Consider the following 27,880-nt stretch of genomic DNA (forward strand, 5'->3'; position numbering starts at 1 on the left):
CCAATTGATTCATTAAATTGGCAGTTAACACTGGAGTCAACACGATAATCAAGATATTAGCATAAGCTTAATCACATATTAATTAATGGACTGTGATGTAGTGGTTAACCCTGGAGGTACAAACTTTTCTTTGTTTTTGTGCGTACATTCAGCAGGGTAGCAAAAAAATTGAAATAACCTATTTCCCATTCCCACAGGAAGGAATCAATAATTAACAGGCAGGAAGTTCCCACCGCAGGCAGCAGTCCTCATACAACAGGTTGGACAGAGAGTCGAAATATGTGACGTCTACCTTCGCAGTGAGATGCAACTGGGCTCTCGTTGTCGACAATGTTGGCAGCTAAATATCAGACTGAAGTTGAATCATCTGAAAACTTGGTTTTACCGCTCTCCCTTAGTTTGTTGTCCTCTCGTTTGACGAGGGTACACATGAAGCCAACTTGGATGAAAAAAACGGCAGAACACTCGGCGGGAAAAGTTCACTTTCCTGAAGTGGAAGTTTTCCAACGAGCTTTGATTTTTCACTTGGCTTTTTTTGAGCTAAAAGTAGGACAAGAACACAGGACATCATCATCGGTTCTGGCTGATTACCCTGACCATTCAAATAGAAGTGTCACTTGCCAATTTGAGCAGTGCGACAGAAACGTAAGTTATATCATCATTTATTGCTCCCATGAAGTAAATAGTAAAACTAAGATGAAATGATAGCAAAATAAAAATATCAATTCTCAACCACGCTTACTTACTCTGGGCCATTTTCTTTGATGTGTGCGATCAAAAGGCATAGATCCCTGTGAAATAAGCTCTCTCAGTTGAGATGATGGTATGGGTGTAACACAATGAGTTCGTGGCCCGTGTGCTCTGTGCCTTTAGAATCTGTGTGCGCCTGTAAGTGTGTGCGTGCGTGCGTGCGTGCACATGGTCGAAGTCTTACCCTGGCGACCGTTATCTCTCTGTGTTCTCTCCAACTCAAAAGCTCTCTGCCCCCATTCCTCCTCTCTCTCATCTCTCACCCTCTCCAGCCCTTCCTCCCTCGTTTCCTCGCCCTCCCAGGACACCTTGTGGGCTGGACTGTGCTCTGAGCGGCAGGCCGATGCTGAAGGGAGGTTGGGGGCCACACTGCACACCGCGATGCCTCTCCTATTGGCCACACCTCGGACATTAGACATGTCCGAGAGTAAGCTGCTCAACTATAGAGATGGGAGAGAACAGAAATTCTCAAATATGGAAAAAAACACTCGAAGGATCTCTAGCGATATTCTATATTTTTCTGACTGTCAGCAAGTCCGGTAAAAAGGTCAAGAGCAGTTCGTCCTACCAACAAGAATTTTCTGGACATTGATATAGCTTATGCCTCCGTGCCATAGAGCTCCACTGTTGTCATCTAACAAGTAGAAACACATCAATGAGCAGCACCACTGCACTGGGTAAGATGTTCCTTCATTATAAGGAACACTGTACCGTAGTTTGTTCTGAGTCGACCCCCCATACACCGCTATCTCCCATAAATTCTTGCCAGAGTAACAAATCTGTGGCTGAAAATAGTCCCCGCAAAAATAAACTATTAACTCCTGTTTGAGTAACATTTTCTTAAAACTACAATGCCCAGCTGTTTCAGGAAATCATTTAGTCATTTTAAATGAAAGAATATATTTGTGACCGGATTTTTTTGTTTGGTTTTTTTTTTTTTTACAGATTTTTCTGTCTTCAGTAGAAATGAATGGGTTTAGGACTAAGAGCCAAACAGAGGGTCAGGAGGTCAGAAAGTCCTGACAGAGAGAGACTAATGTATGTCGGTTTTGGTCTTTCTATTGGACATAAAGATAAAGAAAACGCAGACTATCTGCAGCCTTATCCTTTGACATTTTATTTGTTAATGGTGCAGTTAAAGCCACAATGTGTCAGGTTTTCGTGCAATTAAAGAGTCTTCTAAATTGTGCTGATGGCATTAGATTTGTGTGAAAACTAGCGTAGCTTCTGTGTTGCCTCTCAGCCAATTAGTCTCAGTGTCCCGAAGTTTAATTACCATGGTGGACGGCCTATTTTGTTTATTTTTGGGTCCGCCACAGACATATATTTTCAAATTTTTACACATTTTGGCTTTAAATGAGAAAATACATTTAAAAAAAAAATCTTGTAAGCTGATCATCCGTATCATTCAGTAGCTTCCTGTCACTTCAAAAGTAAACTCAAAAACTGTAAAATGTCATTTTCTCATATTTTCAATTATATCAAAACCCATCACTCTTACTTCCTAACACAGAAGGACTTTTTTAGTAGTTCAACTGTGAGGACAGTGAATCCTCTCTCAAGCACACCATGGCTGTTAGTAAGAATAAGGGTAATAGAGTTACTAGAGTCTCTTTCAAACAATAAAATAATAAAAGGAATACAACTGAATTACAGAAGCACAGTATAATCAAAACAAGGAGCTGGAAGATATACAGGTATAACATTAATATTGATTTCACGATATAAATTTGGTATAGCCTGGGATTTTCATTATTGTAGTATCATAATAAAACTTAAATGCCGTCCTGATGTTGAAGGCTGAAGCACAGTTAAAATTATACAATGCCTGCTTGGCAATCATACTGTTAATTTGTTTCTGTCGGTGATCATATCAACCAGACGTATTTTATTTTATTATTTGTTGGTATATAGTATGAAAATATGGATATAATATTTGATTTTTAATATCACCCAACTCTATCAAATCATTTTCCTGTGATTAGAACAAAACTAAACCATTAACAAGTCTCTCAGCCCTGTAAGGTAACGGTCATGCTATGATGCAGGATTCAGGAAAATAAATTTCAATCATTATGACTTGCATGCACATTTCCTCATACCTGACTGCCCTCACTGGAAGTGGTCCTGTCACCATCTCCAATTCTCATGCCCAGGTTGCTGGGTCCTCCCGGCAGAGGGGAGTGGGCATTCGGACGCACCATGACCTGAGGAGGGCCTCCAGTGCTGCCGCTCACCTCACCGTAGGTGCTGGTCCCCGGTGAACCCGATACACGCACAGCTTTGAACTCAATCCCTTCCGCCCCTATGCCAGTCTTGTGCAGCATGTAGCTGGTTTCAGTGGAAATGGCTGAGACGCCCATCACAGCCTGAGTCCCTGGGCCCAGGTCTGAGTCTTTCCTGAATTTGATTTTTTTCCTAAAAGCGATGAAGAGTATGAGGAGGAGAATGATGACAAAGGCAAGGACCCCAATGCCAATTATCTCTCCTGGTCCGACGTAAGACAGGGGCTCCGCCTGTGAAACACGAAGAGGAAAATCATATAAACATGGGTACAAGTGCGTCTCCCGTTCCAAATGTAACACTGCATATCCCATCGCTGTCCGGTGGAAGCATAGCAAGTCCAGTTCTGGGGATTTTCATGTTCGGGATTCACCTCACTACAAGTCTTGCTTTTTCCACATTACACATTAAAATGATCCAGGCAGCCATATGACAGCCGCAGTGAAGATGCATGCTTGATGGTCAAATGCACAGATACAGTGCAGTTGAACACACATCCCCAAGGACTCTTAGAAAGGAGATCAAATAACATATCACATATTGACTTACTGATATTATGTTGGCATAAATTTAAGATTTTCTTTTTTGTATCTTGTGACTTAAGGATTAAAAGGTTATGAATCATAAAGGATTAGAACACTTGTAACAATCTGGTCTTGCTGTATTAAGAAAATGACACAGATGCTTGTTTTAATATATTACATTATGAGTAAGCTCCACCAAAAGGAGGAACTTTTATTCAGCTTAATTTCCACCAAAGGTCCTTAAAAACAACAAACCAACCTATCCATTGGTTGTGGAAGCAGCCTAATACGTTTTCTTGACCGTGATTACTTCTCTGTTAATTACTGTCTTCCAGTGAGTAATGAAAGCAGATTCCCTCTCACAATTTGCACCATTAATTGAGCTTGCAGTCTCAATATAAGGTATATCCTGCACGCCAAGAGTCAAGAGCATGACAGCTTCAAATGGAAACTACACTTCACCCATTACCACACTTTCATTCATCTGCTGCGGAGACAAAGATACCGAGCTGGCGGATAAACCTTCCGGGAGGCCACTGCACACTCAAAATTCTCTGCAGCTTCACTGAGTAAGCCAAGTCCAATTAGGAGCCAACTGAAGGCACAAAAAGCAATCCAAAAAACGAGCACTTTTTTGATTGTACTTGAGTATATTCTGTGAGACATACATAAATTCAGTCTCGAGTGTCACTCATACTATACCTGCATGTCATCCCCCGGATCACCAGGTGTCTCGTCATCACAAAACTGACCCTCGTACCCTTCAGAGCAGTTACAGTAGAACGACCCGAATGTGTTAACACACTCCCCTTCATTCAGGCACTCTTCCTGGTCACATTCATTCACATCCTCATCACATCTGCAGAGGCACGGACCAAAAAAAATTGGGAGCATAAAGGATAGAGGTGTGACAGTGAGTTGAAAACAGAGAAAGAGAATAAATACTTTAGCTTGTTATTTCAAACACGGTGCCCTGCTGTGCATGAGATAGAAAATACTTGTATTTTTCTTGTCAATTTTTCTTTCTTGGTGGGATTTTCAAAACACTGTGCAAGAGTTGGTCTGATGTGAGAAGAAAAAGCATTTCTAAGTATTTCGGGAGCATGCTTGTATAATTATCAAAGTTTAAATGATAAAAGTGTAGAGAGTCATCGAGCATACACAGTTCACTTAACAAGGCCTGGAGAGATCATCCAGTGATATCATCTCATTAATATTTTAGAAAAGGAATACTGTATACCTTGATCAACCAACTTCAGCAAGTTGTGTCATATTTGTACTGTATTTCTGAGTCTGTGAGTCAGCTTTTCACATTTTATGGAATTTTCCAATTGAACAAACTAATACTTATTTAGCTGTTATTTAAATGCAAATATTTCAGCGTTATGTTATCATTTGTCAATCAGAGGGAAAATCAGTTTCATAGCCAGCTGTTTGCTTGTGGCAGACTATAGTATTTCCTTCAGCTATGGTTTCAGTCTTTTTTTTTCATTAACTGATAAGGTCCTGAACAGTCTGATGCTTAAACTCAGCTAAATTCAATTTAATCCAACTTCATCAAAAGAATTTTTACATGTTTGTTAAAAGCCTTAAAAAGCAGAACCATTTTCTCCTTTTAGGGAAAACTGCTCTCTAGTGGTAGCTCCAGCAAACAACCACATGAGCAAAGATGTTATTTCAAAGGCAATTCCAGAGCTGTAATTAAGCTCAGAGAATGGTTAGAGGCTTTTCTACCAAAATGATACTAAATTAAATTAGAAACACTAATTCATCTCACACAATAACAATTAAAAGAACACAGTGGATGCTGGGGTGCTAATGTGAGCTAATGAGTGTGAGTGTGTGTGTGTGTGTGTGTGTGTGTGTGTGTGTGTGTGTGTGTGTGTGTGTGTCCTACGCATGTTCTTTGATGCTTGAATCTGTATGAGAGGGGAGATGCAGATGTAAATTTGTCTAAGTCATCACTCCCCTAGTTGTCATTGTGTATACAGTGTGTAAACAGGGCACAGCATTCGTCAGCACTGTTTCTACAGTCAGTAATTACGGCTTCAAAGTCTGCGTGTCTGATTGCGGGCTATTTCAACTTACATAAGTCCCCTGAGTCCACTAGGACAGCCACAGAGAAATGCACTGCCTACAGGCTTGCAGTCTCCACCATTCTGGCATGGATTTGGCATGCAGGATGTCAATTCAATTTCACAGTGCACCCCAGTGAAACCAGCACTGCAACTGCACACGAAGCCTGTTTGAGAGAGATTGAAAATGTGTCAAACAGTAACGTGTATAATCATAAATATCAATAAATCATTCCAATATTAAATCATGTCAACATCGTGTGATTTTGTTTTTTGAGTAACTGAATATTTAAGTACCATACGAACAAAATATATACAAGTTGATGGTCACGAATGCAAAAACAGGGAATTTTCTTCATATGCAATCAGTTATTTATGTCATTTATCTGTACAACAAGGCGACTGACACCCCACACACATTCACACCGTCATCTACACAGACCTCCAGAGGGCAGGCTGCTGCAGATGGCAGCGTTGAGGCAGGGCTGACTGACGCATGGATCTGGATAAAGCACGCAGCCCAACTTGACCTCACTCAGCCCAGCAATCTCAGCGTAACGGCTCCTCTTATTCTGGAGCGGCAGCTCGTTACCATTCAGCATCAGCGAGCCCAGGCAGCCCTGGAAGCCGTCCTGGGCTCTTGGAGGGCCCCTCGCTCCACGGTCCCCGAGGCCTTGCCCTCCCCGGGTTCTTCCTGTCCCCGGAATTGGCCTCTCGCCTTGCCCATTTGGTGGCCTCACTTGGGCCCCGAAGAAAAAGGACGAGTCCGGGGCCAGGGGCCAAAGGCGAACAGGTGCGCGGGCTGCTCGGCGGCGCTCCACATAACTGTCGTCCAGTGACAGGAGGGTGTAGTTCCTAGTCAGCTCCAAGGCAACAGCATGCCAGAGGCCGTCGTTTATTGGTCTGCCAGAGATACCCATAATGCCAAGTGTGTTGTCACAGTCCAACTGGAACCAGAGTCGCCCCCCTTCGATCTGTGGAGGAAAAAAGGGAAAACAATTGAATCCTCAGAAATTGTGCAACCACTAAAATGCAGTACACTCTTTGCTGAGAAGATCTGGCATCTGGAAGCATTAGGATGTAAATGTGTTTACCTTGAGCATCGTACAGGGGTTAACCCGTGTGAACATAATGACTCCTCTTCTCTGAAGTGTTCTGATCCTCAGGCCGAGCCTCATCTCTCCACTCTGGCCACTCTCTGTCACTCTATACTTGATGTAACTGTTTCCCGAGAAGCTCAGAGAGGTTTGTCCTACATATTCACAAAACATAGTGATACATGAATAAAATGAGAGGGGAAAAGCTTCAACTTCAATTGGAAAAAAAAAAAAAAAGACAATTAATACCTAATCAAATCCTTGTAATGTGATGATCTACCCATCTACCTGGATGAGATGGATCAAATCATACCTGCACACTCGTCTAGTCTCTCAGGCTGACACTGGCAGACAGATGGTGCTGTAGGACCAGAGCGGACACACTGCATGTCTGCTGGACAAGACTGGCCTTCACAAAGCTCCAGAGGGGTGGGGCATGTATCTCCTGCTCAGAGAGGAACAGACACAGTAATATCTGGAAATAACACCTTCAGGATGTCAAAATATCATGTGCCTACATATGAAAAAATCCTTTCTATTTATTTTATTCGGTAATAGGTGTATGCACCTAATGTGCATAAAATCTGTCTGTATTTCCGACATCTGTTTATGATAAAAAACATACATTTACATGTATCAAAATGCCCACAAATTCAATGTCTGTTCATTCAGACACTTCAGGATATCAACAATTTGTATAACAAGATAATGAATCAACAATACTGTTAATGTATTTCGTAGCTGTGACAGATATTTAGGACACTAACAATGTGAGCTGGGCTTTGTTAGATTGGTTGAAGTGCAAGCATGAGTGCAGGGCTCACCAGGGCAGGTGCAAGTGTCTGTACGGCCGAACCCCGGTGACACCAAGCTGACCCTCTCTGTGCTGTAGGTTACTGGCGAGCCACCCTCCATCACCAGTGTCTGTTTACACGCCCTGTCCCCACACTCTAGCTCCCCAGAACAAGCACTGCTCACCACCACCGCTCCAGCTAGGACACCTTGAATCTGGCCCCGCGCCGCTGCTTCCTCCAGCTTTGCAGACAACTCTTGCGGGGAGTAGAACCCACCCATCCGCCTGCTGCCTGATGCCTCTGGCCGCTCCATGGCCAGAAGCAAGTCCACATCAGACGTCCCCATCACTGGCTGTACACTGAGTATGTGGAGGGGATCCTGTTGTCCTGGTGACCATTTCCAGCCCGCTAGTCCACGTAACATGAGCTTGATCTGGCTCAGGTAGCGACCAAGCAAGTCCTCTGGGGACAGGGAGCTGAAACGCAAGTTCAGGGCACTACGCAGCAGCACGTCTGTCACCTGTTCGACCTGGACTGACACATCGGCTATCACAGCAAAACGTCCATCACTGACTGTGGCATTCATCTGATATCTGAGAGAGGAAAGGAAATATGTTGTATTTTGACACACGAACTTATTCTCCATATCAAATTTTTTTGTCTGTATGTGTGTGTGTGTGTGTGTGTGTGTGTGTGTGAGAGTGAGTTGTGTGTTGCCGTGGTGCAGTGTGTACCTGCCCGGTTCCAGGCCCGGCAAAGCCACAATGCTGCCATCTTGTCTGTTGACCGTAAACATGCTCTTGGGCTGAGGCTTCTGGGTAAATGACAGAGCGTCATTGGGGTCGCGGTCGGTTGCATATATCTGACCGACCGGGCCGCCCTGGAAGGTGTCAGTTACCATGACGATGAAGATTTCCAGGGGGGAGACGGTGGGTTTGTACTGGCTGTTCCCAATTACCCTCAGAAATACCCAGGAAGAAGAGGTAAGACTGGGCTTACCAGAATCGCTTGCCTAAGAGACGGAAACAAAGTTATATTCAGATATTCAGTAACTCAGATCAAAGAAACAGAAGTTCCACTGAAATATTACAGGACTGACTTGGTGTCGAAAGTGTTAGCCTTAAGTTTTGGTTGTATGTGAGCCCAAGTGCTTAATGAAGATGATGGGGGAAAAATGGTTAAAGGGCACCAAGGAAGGTCATATGTCTCAAACACTCTCCTGGCATCTGTAGAACCAAAGATTAAGAACATGCAGAGACAAAGAATAAGGGAAGCCATGTGGTAGTAATGTAAAAGAAAATCACTTGCAGTGGTCAACACCAACACCGACATATTAGTGGTGTGAATAGCATCTGCATAACAGAAATGTGTCAACATAAATGAGGCTGTTTAAATGCAGGACTCTAATAGCCTGACTTAACAGCTAAAAGTGAGCGACTTTGTAGGTAAAGTTCCCAGTGGTGACTGTGTGTGTAACCATGCTGACAAAATGTATATGTCAGTCAACCTTTCCTGATTATATTGGTTAAAAAAAACAAAACATATCGGTCTCTAACCTGGATTTCAAGAATGAACTCTCTGGGGGCTTCAGGTCCAATCACACGGTTGGACCTCAGAGTTCCAGTCTGGTCCAGGGAAAGGAAGTTTCCCTCATTTCCCGACACAATGCGAAACTCAAAGGGAGGTCCGTTTCTAGGGGAATCTTTATCGCTTACGGACAGCTTCAGCAGGGTGGTGCCAGCGGCTTGATTTAGCTGCAAGTATAGAGAGAGAAGTTGAGATGGCATTAGCACAAAAACACACGAGCATAAGCAAACACACACACACACACACACACAGACTTTTACCTGTATGATGGCTGTGGAGTTGGCAGGGGTGAAGACAGGAGGGTTGTCGTTAACGTCGGAGATGTCGATGTTTATAGTGACGGTGGAGGACATGGCAGGAGATCCACTGTCGAACGCCTGCATTAACAAAGAGTACCTGGATACCTAGATAGAGCAGAAGTGAATCATAGTGACATAGAATATGAAACTTCGTCGGGTGTTGACCTTGAGCGGACTTCTGTCTTGGCTGTGCTCATGAACCATAAAATTACTATTTATTGTTTATGAGACATGGTAGCCTACTTAAAGATGCATCCTCACTAGTTCTCTGTCGAGCCGCTTATTGACTTTGAGCAGTCCCGTTACAGGGTCGATCCAGAAGTGGTTGCTGCGGTCACCCTTCAGAATAGAGTAGGTGATTCGCCCGTTCACCTGACTGTCCAGATCTTCTGCCAACACCTACAGAACAGAGATTACGAAATGAAAACAAAATCTTGCGACAAAGGAAAGTTTGAAATCATGATGTAGTACAGATAGACCAACATAAGGGACCTAATGTTACCCTTGTAATTGTCTGCCCAACGGATGCATCCTCGCTGACCAGAACATTGTAGATGTCTTGACTGAAGGCTGGAGCGTTGTCGTTGACATCCATGAGTTCAATGGTTACCATGGTTGCAGTGCTGAGAGGAGGGTCTCCGCTGTCCCAGGCCTCGACCGTGAGGTAGTAGTCCTTACACACCTCAAAGTCCAAATCATCAGCCACAAAAATGGAGCCTAAAACATACACATAGTATTGTATATAAAGGATGTATTAATTGAATTAATTTTACTGCTCAAAAAATGGGATTAGTTTTTAATTTTGCACTTAGCTATAACAGTAACAAGCCACATACAAGGACCTCTGCTCACCCAGGTTTCTGTCTATGGTGAACTTTCCCAACTCGTTGCCCGACCGGATGTTGTAGGTGATGTCAGCGTTAGGTCCGATGTCAGCGCTGGTCGCCAACACTCGCAGCACCTCGGTTCCCACGGCGACATCTTCGGGGACAGTAACGGCGTAGTCCCTCCTCTGGAAGACTGGAGCATTGTCATTCACATCCAGCACCAAAATGGTCAAATCAACCTGAGGGGAGGGGAAACGCGTGAGACGGGACTCCCTATCAATTCATTTGTCTGCACTGCTCCGGGGCCTGAGAGTTCAGTTTCAGCGCCACGGCCAGTGGGCACATAAATATTGATGGAAGCAAAGATACTAAAGGCTTTACTAACAAGTTAGGGACTTAGGAAAAAATCAATCTTATTCTGTGTCCAACCAGGCCTGAGAGACAATTTCTCAGCTGCTGGATAAATGGTAAAGATTTGTGGCTTTACTGAGCCAGATAAAAGCTGTTTTCGCTCTGTGGAATCCGAGTCAACATTTCACCTGTTCTGGTACTGTCATGTTATTTCTGCTTTTGGAGGGCGATATGCTTTAAAATAAAGCTTTACAGAACAAGACGTCACAGAAACAAACAGTTTGTTGTATTTTTTTATTTATTACGGAGGGATGCCACCGGTGGTACAAGTAGTGGCTACTTGTACTGCCGTTGTTACTGTGCCTACTTCAACTCCTGCTATTACAGCTACTGCCATAAATAACAACATTAGGTGTCAGCGCCGCGAACAGTGGACAAAGGCATGCGCTGTATTTGTCAGGAACGGACACGTCTGGCCTCAGTTTTGTCTGGGCTTTATCTTCAGTCGGTGTTTACGGCTTGTTCTACCTAACCTAATAGGTGACCTAGTGGGTGTGAGGGAGCCAACACTGTTTCAGCTTGTCTTATGGTCTTTCCCTCTCACTTTCCTCACTGCCTCTATCTCTGTAACTGTCACCTTACCCATCTTTCCCACCCCACCCACTGCACAGTTTGATGAAGATTTATCTTAATTAAAATCTACTAGGTTCTTTATCCAATTTCTTCAGTAAACAACGTGTATTTATTCATTGGCTTATTTTATTCAAGTGTATGGACAGAAATACAGATTGCACATCATCAGATAAATGACTCCATGGATGACTAATCTGCAATTTAATATGAGGTGAATTAATTCTAATTACATTGTTGTGTTAAAATGGTTTATTTACAAAATCATGTCTATTTTTGTTTTTTTTTAAAAATATGACTATGTTAATTACTCAGAAGCTGTGTTAATCAGTCTGTATCTGATTTAATTACTCTGAAACCTTCATTATATCACGTAAAATAGAGACGTTGTGAGGACTGTTGTGAATTTTAATAATGTTCACAAGTACACTTTATTATTATTATTATTGCTGTTTTCCAGCTCGCATTATTTCAGAATAAGTGCCAGTTTTTTGGGATTGTAAGTGTCTTTTGCACAAACACTCCCTGCAGTTAGGTTGAGCGGATATACGTAACAGCAAAGCAAAAAACACAACTGAGATCGAATCTGTCACTTTGACTTCCCACCTACCCGTGAGGACAGTGCCCCCTGTTGGCCAGCTTGGTCAGTGGCCTGGACACGGACACGATAGGAGTCTCGGCTCTCTCTGTCCAGAGATTTCTCCAGTATTACCATCCCAGATACCGGGTCGATGGAGAAGAACCCGTTGACTGAATCCACCAGAGAATATACCACTGTGCGGTTAAGGCCTGGAGAGGACAAGAGACGGATTCATGGGCACAGAGGACTGGCTGAATGTCCGTCTTCCTGTTCATGGCAGTCATCTTTTTGATCAGAGAGAGATGACAGATGCGTGTACAAATTGTGTGTGACGCATACACAACAGAACATTGGCTCATGGTCATGCTCGTAATCTTGCTCGTGTCCAGGTCAGCAGTTTGAATTCTTAGCGACACGGTGGATCGAACCTGCATTCATTGCACGTGGTAAGCTCTCCGTGCTCATTATCAGCACTGCTTGACGTGTCGCACACCTAGCGTGTAACAGCATAAAATCATACCAGCTTACCCTCGTCGGGGTCGGTGGCTTGCAGCCGGGTGAGCAAAGCTTTGGGGGCCGCATTCTCATACACACTAGCCAGGTAGTGAGTGGAGGAGAATGAGGGGGCGTTGTCATTCACATCCAACACTTTGAGAGAAATGTCAGAGCGGCAGAACAGCCCGCCCCCATCAGTTGCCTGAGCAATGAGTTTGTAGGTGGGTGTCATCTCTCGGTCCACGACTGTGGCCGTACGCAGCTCACCTTAGGGCGCAAATGGAGAGATGTGTAAAGCTGTACAAAGTATGTTTAATCTGTGGTGTATTGTGCTGCTTGGATCATAAACAAACCTAAAGAGAAATTATAACTGAACGTACCAGTGTTTGCATCCATGTAGAAATCTTCGACACCGATGCCAAACAGTGAATATTGAATCTCAGCACTGGAGCCTGAGTCAGCATCTGTTGCACCCACTGTCAGAATGCCCTTGTTCGTGGGAATGTCCTCAGGAAAAGAGGCGCTATACACCGCCTGTCATAACACACACACACACACACACACACACACAGACACACACACACACGCACACACACACAAGCACAAGCACACAGTTAAACCACACTGTCTGAAAAAAAATAAAAACACATCTGTCCAGCACATCAAAAAACACATTAAACTGTTGGGCGCTGCATCCATTATCCCTGCTGACAGAACAAGCACAACACAGTTAAGTGCCCTTTTCTGACACTGCTCCACTCCTGCCCTTGCCGTTTCACCAGACACAGGCCAGCACAACGGAAAAGCTCCTGTACTATGTCCAATGTACAATGCAGCATATTCCACCCCTGCTGCTTTGGCTCTGTCACATCAAAGTTCAGAGTTGAAAATGATGAAAGTGAGGAATGAGAAAATGAATCGGCAAGTATCAAAATATAGTCACGTAGCCAAACATTCTAAGGTTCCAGCTTCTGTTCGTAAACTGAATATCTTTGCGTTAACTTTGTCTGCTTGTCAGAGAAAAAAAAAACAAGCAACTTTAAGACATCACCTTGGGCTTGAGGAAATTGTGAAAAATTGTGGTTTTTCCTTTATTTTAGTTGACGAACAGTTAGTTGAAAAAATAATCATCTGACTAATTCATGATGAAAATAACTGTTAGTTGCATCCTTAAAACTATTCAAATAATGGCCATCAAACAATTATCAATGAAATCCTTGACCCCACTGCTTAAGACTAGCATACTTGCTATGGCTAGTACTAGAACTATCGTACTACTTCCAGTACTATCGCTACAGTTACAGCTACTGACGTCGCTAGTGCCACGAGTGTTACTATTATTTCAAGTCCTACTAGTACTACAATAGCTAGTACTACTCCAACAACTCCTATTACCACTACTACTTCTTGTCCTGCCTCTACAACGACTAATACTATGGCTAGTAGTAGAAGTGGCAGTGGTACCTGTAATGTTCAGTCCATTACTGCTGCTACCACTTTAAATAAAAACTTTTTTTCTTTAAAAACATGTGAATAATGTGCTAAAAACACAGTTATAATACAGTGTCTGAAACTTATTGTCTTTTGATACATTTGCTGCTGCTACCGTGTAATGCAAGAGTAACCACTCCAAAACAGAAAGAGAATGAACACGAGTTTAGAGGGAGAATGAAAATTTCTCAACTAAATATGTGAAATTGAAGATTTTTCCTCCCTTTTCACGGTGATTTTCCTCTCATAGATCGGCTTGTGGCGAAGTATTAACACTAATTTTAGGACGACTCTTAAAGTCGCAAGGTAGGAATTAGCACAATAGGCTAAAGTCGCCTGGTCTTTATTGTTTATTTATGTCATTTGTTTGTGTAAATTCTGTCATATGTGTAATAGCACCGTTCACCAGCTCTTGTGTAACTGTGGGTATTTTCAAGATTAGTATTTTATTATTATATCATACACTACAAAAAGGAACCCCTTAAATACAGTGCTAAGACTGTTTATCTGAATGAATTTACATTTAGTCTGTACTTTGGTACACTGCAGAACAGAGAACCAATATTTTAACTAAAAAAATCCGGTTGTACGTATTGCAGCCATGGATTTTGCTTTTCTTACCAAGTCATGAATATCCAAACATTTAACATTAGTCAACGCATTAATTTTCTGAGCTATGTCAACCTTAAATTTACCAAAGAGAAAGTTAATCTTTGTGGCAACTGGTTCCCTCAACTAATTCTTGAGACTTTGTCGATCTGAAAATTAACACTGTATAATACTGTATATTGTCACCAGGTATTGTAAGGTGAGATCCTTATTATTCTCATTATTGAAGGGTTATTATTTCTCTATTCTATGTTAGGTTTTTGCCCTCTGTGTTTGTCTTTGTTCCATTGTGTGCCTTTAATGTGCTATATAAATAAATAAAGTTGAGTATAGCCACAATAGTTTGATTTTTGCACTGTCCTAATACTTACTGTACATTGACTATATTATTATATAAACAAAAAACACTAACTTGAATGTGGTTAGCCTGGAGACAAACAGTCGATGAAGGCAAATACTGAAACAATGAATAAAAAAAAAACAACATTCTGCTCTGTTTGTTTCCTTTGCATTTCCTTTTATTTCTTTGCCTTTTAATTTTTACCCATTTCCAAATCTTTTTATCCCTGACCTGGTTGCAGATGGGACTGTTGTCGTTGGCATCCATAACCGTGACTTCTACCGCAGTGCGGGCAACATATAGGCCATCACTGGCTGTGATGTTGAGCAGATACCAGTCCTGCTGCTCACGGTCCAGTAGACCACTCACGTAAACCTTCCACTCCCCCTGCACAAGGACCAGGCCAAACACACCCCGCGGGTTTCCCCCTGGAAATTACAAGGAATAGGATTCAAACGCTGACATTAAACAGCAAAGAAATAGGTAAAGATGGATTGTAACAGACTTGTGAACAAAAGGGAAGTCTTATTAATTCACAAGATCAATTAGCATCAGCTCCCTGCCCATCCACACACAAACACAGACAAATGATGCAGGTACCCTTTGGCATAATCAATAAGCATCTATCATCAAAGGCTGGTGGCGTAGCAGCAATGGCTTTTCAGAGTTTAAAAATCTGACCTTTGTTACAACACTTCCATTTGACCAATCAGTATTTTTAAATGCCAGAACATGAGGCCAAAATAGTATATCATCCTTAATCATTATCAGACAGTATTACGTGAATGGAAAACATCTAGCTCAGCATCGACGTGAGCGTTTTGCTGGAAGGGCCTCACAATGATTTTTTATTACTCCCGTAAAAAAAGGAGCAACCACGCAAAGTCATGTGTCACATAGTCAAAGTCAGATAGTTCTGCAAAAGTCATTCAAAGCTGACGTTCCCAGGTTGCGTGGCTCTATTGAAAACTACAGTAATTTATATAAACTATTATTTGTTACTAAGCATTTTATTTCGTCATGTCCTATTTGAGAAATAAAAACCTGAATATACAGGGTTTTTTGACCTTGCTTGAAATGTTGTGTTGTATAATACATATCTTGTAGTATTAAAATTAAAAAGGAAATATATAAAAAACCAAAAGGTTCATGTTTGACATTTGAATTAAAATGTATTTAAAATCTGAGCTTTAATAAGAGCAACCCCATTAGGCCAGTGAATAATTTATAAGCAACTCAACCTTATTTCACTGCATGAGGGAAACTTCTGAAGTTATATTCTGAAACGAAATTATGTTAGTGTTCTCATAATTTCCTCACCAGTGATGTAAAGGCTGACTTGACGGTTTTGATCTGTGCCGTCTCGATCTCTGGTTTTCAGAACGGCCACCACTTCGCCGAGGGGATCGCTCTCTTTTACTGCACCCCGGTAGAGCTCCCTCTCAAACCGCGGCGGGTTGTCGTTAACGTCCGACACAGTGATGGTTACCACTGTCGTCGAGGAGAGAGAGAGTAACTCCCCCAGATCAGAGGCCACTACTTCAAAGCTGTAGCTGGAGCAGGCCTCGTGGTCCATCTGACTCACTGTGGTGATCCAGCCTGTTTTACTGTCTATGGCAAAGACGGAACTTGTAGTGATGGGCCCACTGAAGGAGCGAGCGTCCTTTGTCAAGTCCAAGTTGTAGGTGAGCAGAGGCCCGAGTTTGTAGGTTACCTGCAGTTTAACAAAAAAAACCCCACAAAAAAAACCATACAGTAGCTTTTCAAAGCATCTGCTAACAGTGTACCGTACCGAGAAACATATTTGTGGCAAAATATAAAAAGAACAAAATACTCAGTGCCACTTAAACTTGGCTGTCACGCACCTGTCCATTGGAGCCCCAGTCTGGATCAAAGGCACGCACTTGGACCACTCTCGTCCCTACTGGCATGCCCTCCATCGCTGTCGCTACATAGGTGTTGGTCTCAAACACTGGCTTGTTGTCATTCACGTCTAGGATCTGCAAAATGACAAATCTTCACCGATTCAGCTGCAACATGAAGTTAAAATTCCCTCACTGTCTGAATTTTAAAATCAATTCAGCATTTACATTGCTTTAAATTCATTTATTGCATTGTTTTTTAATATTTAATTTGAATTTCTGAATGGTAAAAAAAAAAAAAAAAATCAACCCCCCTTTAACAGAAACTGCATAAAATATTTAGACTTCTGACATTGTACTTGCTCTCATTTATTGCAGCCATTTTTAATTTTGTTTATTTTGTATTATGAAAAAGAATAGGTGATGGTTTCAGCCTGCCAGATTGCATATCAAAGCACTAAGTGAAACATGTTGCTCTTATCAGTGTTAAAAGATCCTTCATCAGGGTGCCAACCATAAAACACTTGTGATTTATTTTTTATGACTCACTGCTATGCCTGTTGTGATACTGACACTGACAGACCCCGTGTTTAACTGTATCACCAACCTTAACCTCCAGATCTACAGTGGAGACGGACTCAATCAGGTCTCTTCTTGTTGTTGCTGCAACCTTGAAACGGAAGATGCTGACCTGTTCATAGTCTAGTGGCTTTACCAGCCGGATCAGACCTGTCTCCCTCTCCACAAGGAAAGTCCCTCCCTGGTTGCTGTCGAGCGTCTCTCCCCCAACTGCAGTGAAGAGCCCAGTCTGTCCAGGGCCCATGTAAACAGACCCCAGGGCTGTTCCTACTGCTGTGTCCTCGGGGATGGTGAAGGAGTACTGGGGCTGGCTGAAAGAGGGAACAAATGCGTCTGGAGGGACAACGTGGATGAAGGCGGACACCAGGGAGTGTTTGGCCGGTGAACCGCAGTCTGTGGCTTTGACAAAGAAGGACAGGACAGTCCCCTGGAGGTGATCCACAGTGCTTTTAGTCATCATCCAACCGCTGTCTGGCTCCACCTGGGCTCCATCAAAATCACAATGTTATTATAGTCTACTTTATAATCCTGGCAACGCTTACATCTTTGAATCTCAGCCTGAACTCAACTGTGTCTGTGCCAATAGGTTCTTAATGAGCTAGCTTTCTCTCTGAGTGATTGTTTTAAAAGTTAATATAGCCAATACATACAAAAATGTATAATCTACAGCTAACAGATGGTTGTGGATCCACTGAAATGGGGGGGTGTGGGTTGAGAATATCGTTGAGAATATCTCCTAATTGAAAAAGGGGGTAACAGCATCACTGTTGAGTTTTAATAAGGTTTACTCTCATTAAACACATTTGTTGAGGTTTCGCCATGGTTAGACTTTTCTTGAGGGAACTGAGTTTGCAGATGTTTGCAGATCTACTAAAACTAAGAATACGGCTATGTGTAATGTTAAAGAGAAAAATGTACTGACCTCCAACACGTCAACCAGTGATAGGCGTGCCTCGCTGTAAAGGGAGTAGGTGATCCTTCCATTAGACCCAGCATCAGGGTCAGTGGCTTGGATCTGTGTGACCAGAGAACCTTTGGCAACATTTGCTTTAATGCTCATGCGGTACTCCACAGCTCTGAACCGAGGGGCATTGTCATTCTCATCTGCAAGAACCACTCGCACTGTGCAAAACGACGCACGGCCTGGAAAAATAACAGAAGATAAATGTATAGATTTATCTAATATACAAAGTAAAAACAGTAACAATATTGACTTATATATGGTTGCATTCACTAAAGGTCTTTCTGGGAATTCTATAACATATCATGCATGCGCTTAAATATTCATAAATCTTCAGGAGTTTGGGATATGTCTGGTCAGTGTCCAAAATTATACCTCCACCATCCAGGGCCATAACCGTCAGCACCATGTCCTTGTTAAGAGGATTTTCTCTGTCTAATTTCTGAAGAGTGGAAATGACTCCATCTGCATCAATGGTGAACTGGGATTTCCCCAGGTCATTGATGAAGGAATAGGTGATCTGGCCAAACAACCCGGAGTCCTCATCTGTTGCACGAACCTGGAGGTCCATACAGAAATCCAGGAAAGAATGTTAGATTGTTCATTACAAGAATCTAAGGCATTATTATTGTAGAAAGATTCATTAAAGGATTTATGAATTATGAGAAAGTAAACTTACCTGAATGACCTTTGACCCTGGAGGGGCATTTTCTCGAACCTCAGCCAGGTAGAACCTCTGGCTGAACACTGGGCTGTACAGATTAGCTCCCAGGACACGTACAATCACCTGTGAATCACCGTCACATCACCCATCAGAGATGATCATGTCAACAGGGTGTGCAGACTAGAGGTAAGAGCATCAGGTTTGTAAAAAAATGGTGACCCATATGAGTTACAGAAAAGTTGCAAACAGGTACGCCGTGGTCACATCATGTCAGAAGGAGAGGAGAGAAAAGAAAAAGAATTTGGGAGACAGGTTATTGCTATAACATGTTATGCGGGTTATCGGAGATTTGGTGTAACAGTGCCAAAACAAATCGCACATGTCCCATTTGTAATTGCCACTAAGGCACAAATTGAACATGTTTTTTTCCCCAGTTGGCAGCTCAGCCTCATAGGAAATCTGATATGACGTGAACACGCATTAACCTCCAACTGCAGAGCTGCTCAGTGGCCAGGGGTAAGAAACTGCAGTCGTACTGGACAGCTGCAAAAGATTGTAATAAATTTGAAGTGAGTGGTTGCTAAAGAAAGTTGGTTCTTTACCAGCTTGCTGTCTATAAAGAATGTAAACATTAAAAAAAAGAGCAAATGAGGTGACAGAACTAAATTGTATGTGCTGAGGAGCCTCCTGACCTGAGCGTTGTTGGTGAAGACTCCATCTGACACAGACACATTAAGTTGATATGAGAGTTTCATGCCTTGTCTCCTCTTGTTAGACAGACTGAGCACCCCTGTATCTGGCTCCATCATGAAAGTCATCCTCTCATTCCCGGAGAGAATACTGTACCTGAAGGCAAAGTGAAAAGAAAATCAGCACAATAATGATTATGTTGTACAATGTTATTTTTTTCAGAAGCTGCTGGAAATGAAAGAATCCACTTTTCTTGAAAAGCACTGAGTCGAAACCGCTTGAGAAAAAAAGACCAATAAATACAAAGTGAAGTGAAAATTCTATCATTTATATCTCCAAAACACACAAAAAAAGCCTGGCGGGAACTGTGCTTGAAACATATTGGATGGAAAAGTTAAGAAATAGAATCAACTTTGTTTGAATGGAAACCACGTACAAAAAGTCTAAAACAAAACATTACCGCAAAAAACACCAAAAGAAGAACCTCTTAAAGCTTTTCTTTTGTCTCACCTCAGCCTCTGAGCATCACAGATGTCAGCATCTGACGCCTGAACACAAGTCACAAAGTGTCCCCGGGGAGCCAGCTCGCTGACAAAGGCCTCGTACAGCGTTTGGCTGAAATTAGGTGGATTGTCGTTTGTGTCAGTAACAGTCACAGTTACACTAACATCACTGCTGAGGGCAGGGTCTCCACTGTCCGTCGCTCGGACAATGAAGTTGTAGCGCTGGACGAGCTCATAGTCAAGCAGGCGCGCCGTGAACACCAGTCCGCTGTTACTGTCAATGTGGAAGAAGTCGCTGCTGTTGTAGATGTCAGATAGGATCTGGTAACTCACCATGGCGTTCTTCTCTGTGTCCTGGTCCTGGGCAAACACCTACAGTGAGAGTAACTTTAAACTTTGCACTGCCTCATGAATTATTCAAGATAAGGTCCGATTTGTTTACCCCGATCAACTCTATAGCTACAGTACCCACACCGATCCTCACTGACCATAAGTCATTCAGTTAGAGTACACATTGGACAGACTCAATAACCTAAGACACACACACCTGTAACACAGTTGTTCCAATCATGGAGTTCTCAGGAAGCACAGTGGAGTACGAATTGTTCTGGAACAATGGCGGGTTATCGTTCACATCCAGCACGACAATGTCCACATCGACCTCGGACTTTGCCCCAGTCAGCGTATCTGTAGCCTTCACCGTCAACCGGTAGTACTGCATGGTCTCATAGTCTAACGGGTAAATCACACTGATGATTCCTGTGTCAAAGCCAATGTCAAACTGGAGGGAAGGGTCTCCGTCCGTGATGCTGAAGATGACGCTCTGGCCTTCCGGACTGGTGGCATTGATACACAGGACAGAGGTCGTGATGGTCACGTCCTCGCTGACAGTGACCCCATAAAAGGGCTTGTCAAACACCGGCATGGCTTTATTTACTACAGTCACAGGCAGCTCCACCTCGCTGGACAGAGGGGGGAAGCCACCGTCACTGGCCACAAGGACCAGCTTGTATTCTGCGTTAGATAAGTCTGCTTCAAAGGTTTTCTTTAAGGTCAGCTCTCCTGTCACAGGATTCACCTGCATGGAATATTTAAATACCAGTTTGTACCATAAGGAGCAAAATAGTGTACCAACCCATGAATTTTCAAATGGGTAGCCCCCATATGAAATTAAGAAAACTTAATGCAAGAGCAGGAAAGATGTAGCTCTCACCTGAAAGTTCCTGTGCTCCTCCTTAAGGCTGTAAGACACCTCTCCATTCATACCGCAGTCTTGGTCAATGGCTGAGACCCTGAAAATAGCTGATCCTGACTCTGCTTCCACCTGCACTGCAGCGTAGTAGGGGAGGTTCACAAACTGTGGAGCATTGTCATTCACATCCTCCACCTAGAGATAGGACAGTTATTTTTAAAAAAATCTATGGGGGCCATTGTAAAGAAAGTTAAAAAAAAAAAAAAAAAAAAGAGACTTTGGTGAGAACTAAGGGCTTAAAGAATCAGCCCCTTAAATTTGGTAACAGGATCAGTAAACACTGTCGAACGATCAATGTCATAAGACAATTGCGGCAAACAACAGATATCCAGTAACTGCCCCACACATCATAGTATATCCCCTACAAAATTTCCCTTTTTGTAGCCAATAGCATATATTCACCATCTGCTTGTTCCAACATTTCACTGATGCTACTGTGCATCATGCATACTGAAATATTCCAAACCAGAACACCAAGAGCTGCACCCTTGCATAAAATCTAACTTAAAAACAAAAAAAGCATCAAGCAAAAACTTCTGCATGGCATAGCATAACCTCAGAGCTTGACAAGAATCAAAGATAAACCAGACATACAAGAATGTAAAATGGTATGTAAGAGTGAATTAGTTATTTCACAAAGCAAAATAAACAAACATAGTGTGTAATATTAATCTAACTTGACAGTCTAAACAGAAAAGACACCTACGGTCAGTACAATAAGTAACAGGAAAACATGACCCATGCATGTGGGAAATAAGACATGAGAGAGAAAAGAAAAAAACTCATGCAAACACACTTCTACACACAAATTTCCACACCCACCTGCACTCGCATCGTAGTAGGGAGGTTCACAAACTGTGGAGCATTGTCATTCACATCCTCCACCTAGAGATAGGACAGTTATTTTTAAAAAAATCTATGGGGGCCATTGTAAAGAAAGTTAAAAAAAAAAAAAAAAAAAGAGACTTTGGTGAGAACTAAGGGCTTAAAGAATCAGCCCCTTAAATTTGGTAACAGGATCAGTAAACACTGTCGAACGATCAATGTGATAAGACAATTGCGGCAAACAACAGATATCCAGTAACTGCCCCACACATCATAGTATATCCCCTACAAAATTTCCCTTTTTGTAGCCAATAGCATATATTCACCATCTGCTTGTTCCAACATTTCACTGATGCTACTGTGCATCATGCATACTGAAATATTCCAAACCAGAACACCAAGAGCTGCACCCTTGCATAAAATCTAACTTAAAAACAAAAAAAGCATCAAGCAAAAACTTCTGCATGGCATAGCATAACCTCAGAGCTTGACAAGAATCAAAGATAAACCAGACATACAAGAATGTAAAATGGTATGTAAGAGTGAATTAGTTATTTCACAAAGCAAAATAAACAAACATAGTGTGTAATATTAATCTAACTTGACAGTCTAAACAGAAAAGACACCTACGGTCAGTACAATAAGTAACAGGAAAACATGACCCATGCATGTGGGAAATAAGACATGAGAGAGAAAAGAAAAAAACTCATGCAAACACACTTCTACACACAAATTTCCACACCCACCTGCACTGCAGCGTAGTAGGGAGGTTCACAAACTGTGGAGCATTGTCATTCACATCCTCCACCTAGAGATAGGACAGTTATTTTAAAAAAAAATCTATGGGGGCCATTGTAAAGAAAGTTAAAAAAAAAAAAAAAAAAAAAAAAAGAGACTTTGGTGAGAACTAAGGGCTTAAAGAATCAGCCCTTAAATTTGGTAACAGGATCAGTAAACACTGTCGAGCGATCAATGTGATAAGACAATTGCGACAAACAACAGATATCCAGTAACTGCCCCACACATCATAGTATATCCCTACAAAATTTCCCTTTTTGTAGCCAATAGCATATATTCACCATCTGCTTGTTCCAACATTTCACTGATGCTACTGTGCATCATGCATACTGAAATATTCCAAACCAGAACACCAAGAGCTGCACCCTTGCATAAAATCTAACTTAAAAACAAAAAAAGCATCAAGCAAAAACTTCTGCATGGCATAGCATAACCTCAGAGCTTGACAAGAATCAAAGATAAACCAGACATACAAGAATGTAAAATGGTATGTAAGAGTGAATTAGTTATTTCACAAAGCAAAATAAACAAACATAGTGTGTAATATTAATCTAACTTGACAGTCTAAACAGAAAAGACACCTACGGTCAGTACAATAAGTAACAGGAAAACATGACCCATGCATGTGGGAAATAAGACATGAGAGAGAAAAGAAAAAAACTCATGCAAACACACTTCTACACACAAATTTCCACACCCACCTGCACTCGTACGGTCACCCTGGCCACCCTCAATACCTCATCTTCTCTGTTGACCTCCACCACCAGCTCATAACTGTCCCTCTCCTCTCGGTCAAAAGGCACGCCAGTGGTGAGCACTGCTCCACAGGTCGGCCGAATGATGAAGCGTCCACCAGGGTTCAGCAGAGTGTACCTCAGCGGCTCATTGAGACGGTGGCCGACTGTGTTGACAACAGTGACTAAAGTGACATTGGGTATGTTCTCTGGGATGGAGGCGGAGTAGACCGGGAAGGTGAAGAGAAGGCCACTGTCTATGGCTTCGCGGACAAGCACGGTTACCGACGCCATGCTGGAGAAACGTCCATCCCATACCTTGAAACAGACAAAAAAGAAGGGTAAGAGTGCCTTATTTGGTCCTCAATACAGATGTGCAAAGTGTTCTTTACATATACTTTACATGACCGCTGACTCAGAATAGGCTAATGCAGAGGATGTAATGCTGGAGTTTTAACATGTATTCAAAAAGATGTTGCATGCACTGATGTTTTCTGTCTTAACAAAAATATCAAAACAACCCTGGGGCATGGAGATCTGGAGACCACCCATCTAGCTGAAGTATTCTTCATCAAGACGCTGAATAACCACGGGCTCTGTTCTGCAGCTGGCCCTGCCCTCTGACCTCACTGTGGAAGCCAGTCTAAGGCAACTGCATGCTGCTTATCTGAGCTAGTGACAGGATACACAGATATCCTAAATACGTGACCACTATGTCCACTGGTGGCCAATCGCTTACCTTCACATTAAAGCGGTAACGATCTTTATTGAGATTCTGATTGATGACAGTCACAACTCCAGTGTAGCGCTCCACAGAGAAGTACTCCACATTGCTGTCCACCAGAGAGTAAACAAGCATGGGGGTGATAGACTTGTCAGGGTTCAGAGCGAGGTCAGAGGTCATATCAGGGTCAAAAGCCTCAACCCGAAGGACCTCGACTCTCATGTAGGTTGGCAGGAGGAGGACTGCCTCGTAAGTGTCTTGGGAAAACTTTGGAGGTGAGTCATTGGTGTTGATCACCTTAGAAGAGGCAGACAGAAATTTTTGTTAAAAGTGAAAATAATGTCAAAGTAATACAAATCTTACAGACGAATCAGAGAGCCAAGATGGCTTATGAGGCAGTGAAAGCTGATTCATATGTCATTTACCTACCTTTATAATCACCTCTGCTGGGCTGTCAGCACTCCTAGGAGGCTGACCACTGTCTCTAACGTGAACCCGGAAGAGGAACTCAGAGAAGGTCTCATAGTCCAGATCGGCAATCGTTCTAAAATTGAAGAACCGTTCAAATAAGAAGAAACCAATTCTTTTCCTCGGAAAGTTTGAGCCATATTAGTCTATAAGCAGGTGAATCAGACATTCTCAATGATGATGTAATGGGTCTGACTTATACCCACATACCGAATCGATCCAGTCCCCGAGTCCACGCTGAAAAACATGCGAGCGGTGTCGTCTATGATCCGGAACACTAACAGGGCGTTGTGATTGCGGTCCCTATCGGTCGCCTGGATGACTAAAGGGTTACCATCCTCTCCCAGGACCACACTGTTGACTGGGGCAGCCTCACTGATTTCGCCCACATACCTGTTAAGGTAAAAAAAAAGAGGACACTGCTATAACAGAGCAAAGCTACACATAAAATCACTCCACACAATTATGTGCTGTCAATACTCAACACAGCTCAGTAGACAGCATAGGAGCATGTCAGCGCCAAAACTCTACTCTCTCTCTCTACTCTGTAATTTGGCTCTGATTACCACTGATACCTGATTTGTTGGAAGACAGGTGGGCTGTCATTGACATCGCCCAACTGGACGATGACAGTGGTGCTGGCCTCCACTCTAGCCATGCTCAGGGCATGCACAACCAGAAAGTAGGATGTTGTTTGCTGCCAAAACAAAGAAATATAATTAGGAAAAGTGTTGTTTCAAAATGTTACGGTTGTGTGCACCAGTTATGTACCCCTGGGCAAATTACATGTTTTGTAGATTTTTAAAGTGAAAAGAAGTAAATACAAGCTTTACAGTAAACAGGCATTAAAATTAGCCTTTTTTCAAATGTTAATGCACTGTTGCTTTTTATTTCAAGAACTTAAAAAATAGAAAAAAAATTATACAGTAATTGAGCAAAACTTTGTTAACTTTGTTAAATCATTACGCTTTATTCGACTCTTTAAGCCTTGTAAGGCAGGTCAAAAATGTTCGATAGGAACTGTCGGCTGATGACATGTCCAGAGCTGATAAGTTCTCTGACTCCTCAAACCTTCCTAACCCTCAACAATCATGGGCTCCTCTAAGCAACTGACTGAGGATCTGAAAATGAAGCTAATGGATGACTACAAAGCAGGGAAGGCCATAAAAAGATATCAAACAAATTTAAGCATGAAATTTTTCCCGTCCAAAATGTAATTAAGTAATATCAGTTAAGGGGAACTGTGAAAGTCAAGACAAGATCTGGAAGACCAGGACAAATTTTAGATTAAATTGCCCATCTGCTGGGCAAAGCAAAACCCCCCCATGACTGCAAAGGAGCTGCAGCACATTTAGTTGGCACAGGACTGGTGTTGCTATGTTCCGCTGTGCAGTGTTAATGCACAAACAGGATCTACATGGAGGAGAAGGAATCTACCTATGACCTCATCACCAGAGTCAGTGTATGAGGTATGCAAAGCAACATCTGGATAAGCCAGAGGTGTTCTGGAAACAAGTGCTGTCGACAGATGAAGTTAAAATTGAGCTCTTTGGCCATTTGATGAAAAGAACACCTTGCCAGCTGTTAAGAATGGGGGTGGAAATATTACTCTTTGGGGTTGTGTGGCAGCCATTGGCACAGGAAACGTTGCACTGATAGAGGGAAGAATGGATTCCACTAAATATCAGCAAATTCTGGATGCAGATGCAGTCAGTCATGAAATGGAAGCTGAAAAGGGTCTGAGTTCTACAGCAGGACAATGATCCAAAGCGACCTCAAAACTCACCATGAACTACTTCAAGAAACACAAGCAGCTGTACGCGCTCAAATGCATGAGGGACTCCTTCTTAAAGGATCGTGTCTACACTGAGATTTGGCAGATGGTGTAAATTTACCTACAACTATGTTGAAATGAAAAACATTAACGAACCTCAAAGTCAAGTACTTTGCGTGTGCTGATCACACCAGTGTGATGGTTAATGAAGAAGCAGCGCTCCTCGTTGCCCCTGTCGATATCGTAAAAGAGTGCTGAGCGGCTGAGGGCGCTGACGGTGGTCACGTAGGTTCCAATAGTGCTGTTCTCCATTATCTGCAAATACAAAGTCATCGGGGATATAATTTTAGGCACTTTGGTGAGTTATATTGAAAGAGTGCATTGATGATACTGTATTTACCTACTGAATATCTGACCAGAGATTTACTATTAATCCCTCCCTCCCATCTTCCAGCCTTTCTTTATTCCATCTCTATCTACACTTCCCAGCCCTACCTCCCATACACCCGTCCTTTCAGTCAGCCACTTCTCACTTTACCTCAGCCTGATACTCTTTTTGAGAAAATTTGGGTTTGGAAACGTCGGAGAGTATCATGGAGATGCGGACTGAAGCTGTGGCCATTAATGGAGGAAATCCACTGTCTGTGACACGAACAGTGAGGGTGTAAAAGCCCACACAGGTGAGATCCAGGTCCCTGGCAATAAAGATAAGGCCTGTGGCATTGTCAATGCCAAACACACCGCCGCTGTTACCTGAAAATAGCAGAGAGGTTACAGACATCATTACTGGTAAATATGAAAAATAGAATTTTAATCCCAATTTGTTCTCCTCTGACAAAGCATAAAAAAGCAAGTCACAGTTCACTCACAACACATGAACTTCTTTACTTTCAGATAGCATCATACCTGCTTCCATAGTATACGTGAGTTGCCCATTAATCCCATTGTCTTTGTCTAGGGCCGTCACTTGCAGTACAGACGTGCCCGCGGGAGAAGACTCATAGGCCACAGCGTCATATACGGTGCTGGTGAAGTAGGGGATGTTATCGTTGGCGTCCTCCACTGCCACCAGGATACGAGCCAGGTCGCGGTTAAATGGAAATTCCTGATCCTTAACCTAGAGCAGCATCAGTCAATATGAGAGAGTAATATGGATAGTATATGTCGGAGGCAATAAATTAAAGAAATAAGATAAAATTAAGTAAGGTAGGCGGAGTTGCCCGGAGGAGCCCAAACACACACACACACACACACACACACACACACACACACACACACACACACACACACACACACACACACACACACACACAC

At 42.6% G+C, this 27,880-nt stretch overlaps 1 protein-coding gene across 8 annotated transcripts in view; it reads right to left on the reverse strand.

Annotated features, from left to right (window-relative positions):
* Positions 1 to 27,880, reverse strand: part of LOC120802277 (protocadherin Fat 3) — a 67,100-nt gene that overhangs the window by 9,196 nt on the left and 30,024 nt on the right. For 4 of the 8 annotated variants that reach the window (XM_040149910.1, XM_040149911.1, XM_040149914.1 and 1 more), the window contains exons 13-48: positions 27,473 to 27,683; positions 27,105 to 27,319; positions 26,723 to 26,881; positions 25,368 to 25,489; positions 25,003 to 25,185; positions 24,754 to 24,868; positions 24,340 to 24,621; positions 23,568 to 23,918; positions 21,205 to 21,378; positions 20,539 to 21,069; positions 19,999 to 20,363; positions 19,491 to 19,644; positions 18,814 to 18,921; positions 18,510 to 18,693; positions 18,096 to 18,316; positions 17,202 to 17,654; positions 16,598 to 16,732; positions 16,053 to 16,446; positions 14,964 to 15,160; positions 12,673 to 12,826; positions 12,326 to 12,559; positions 11,828 to 12,006; positions 10,262 to 10,475; positions 9,912 to 10,126; positions 9,671 to 9,808; positions 9,371 to 9,514; positions 9,080 to 9,277; positions 8,258 to 8,535; positions 7,554 to 8,116; positions 7,043 to 7,174; positions 6,727 to 6,884; positions 6,075 to 6,606; positions 5,646 to 5,799; positions 4,260 to 4,416; positions 2,853 to 3,266; positions 935 to 1,190 (exon numbers count right to left, since the gene is read on the reverse strand). In XM_040149910.1, the coding sequence (XP_040005844.1) occupies positions 935 to 1,190; positions 2,853 to 3,266; positions 4,260 to 4,416; positions 5,646 to 5,799; positions 6,075 to 6,606; positions 6,727 to 6,884; positions 7,043 to 7,174; positions 7,554 to 8,116; positions 8,258 to 8,535; positions 9,080 to 9,277; positions 9,371 to 9,514; positions 9,671 to 9,808; positions 9,912 to 10,126; positions 10,262 to 10,475; positions 11,828 to 12,006; positions 12,326 to 12,559; positions 12,673 to 12,826; positions 14,964 to 15,160; positions 16,053 to 16,446; positions 16,598 to 16,732; positions 17,202 to 17,654; positions 18,096 to 18,316; positions 18,510 to 18,693; positions 18,814 to 18,921; positions 19,491 to 19,644; positions 19,999 to 20,363; positions 20,539 to 21,069; positions 21,205 to 21,378; positions 23,568 to 23,918; positions 24,340 to 24,621; positions 24,754 to 24,868; positions 25,003 to 25,185; positions 25,368 to 25,489; positions 26,723 to 26,881; positions 27,105 to 27,319; positions 27,473 to 27,683 (8,674 nt within the window). Of the gene's footprint in view, positions 1 to 934; positions 1,191 to 2,852; positions 3,267 to 4,259; positions 4,417 to 5,645; positions 5,800 to 6,074; positions 6,607 to 6,726; positions 6,885 to 7,042; positions 7,175 to 7,553; positions 8,117 to 8,257; positions 8,536 to 9,079; positions 9,278 to 9,370; positions 9,515 to 9,652; positions 9,809 to 9,911; positions 10,127 to 10,261; positions 10,476 to 11,827; positions 12,007 to 12,325; positions 12,560 to 12,672; positions 12,827 to 14,963; positions 15,161 to 16,052; positions 16,447 to 16,597; positions 16,733 to 17,201; positions 17,655 to 18,095; positions 18,317 to 18,509; positions 18,694 to 18,813; positions 18,922 to 19,490; positions 19,645 to 19,998; positions 20,364 to 20,538; positions 21,070 to 21,204; positions 21,379 to 23,567; positions 23,919 to 24,339; positions 24,622 to 24,753; positions 24,869 to 25,002; positions 25,186 to 25,367; positions 25,490 to 26,722; positions 26,882 to 27,104; positions 27,320 to 27,472; positions 27,684 to 27,880 lie in introns of those variants that run through there. The other 4 variants (XM_040149913.1, XM_040149915.1, XM_040149916.1 and 1 more) reach the window with 4 other exon arrangements.

This window comes from Xiphias gladius, chromosome 17, assembly GCF_016859285.1.
Source record: "Xiphias gladius isolate SHS-SW01 ecotype Sanya breed wild chromosome 17, ASM1685928v1, whole genome shotgun sequence".
Taxonomy (NCBI): domain Eukaryota; kingdom Metazoa; phylum Chordata; class Actinopteri; order Istiophoriformes; family Xiphiidae; genus Xiphias; species Xiphias gladius.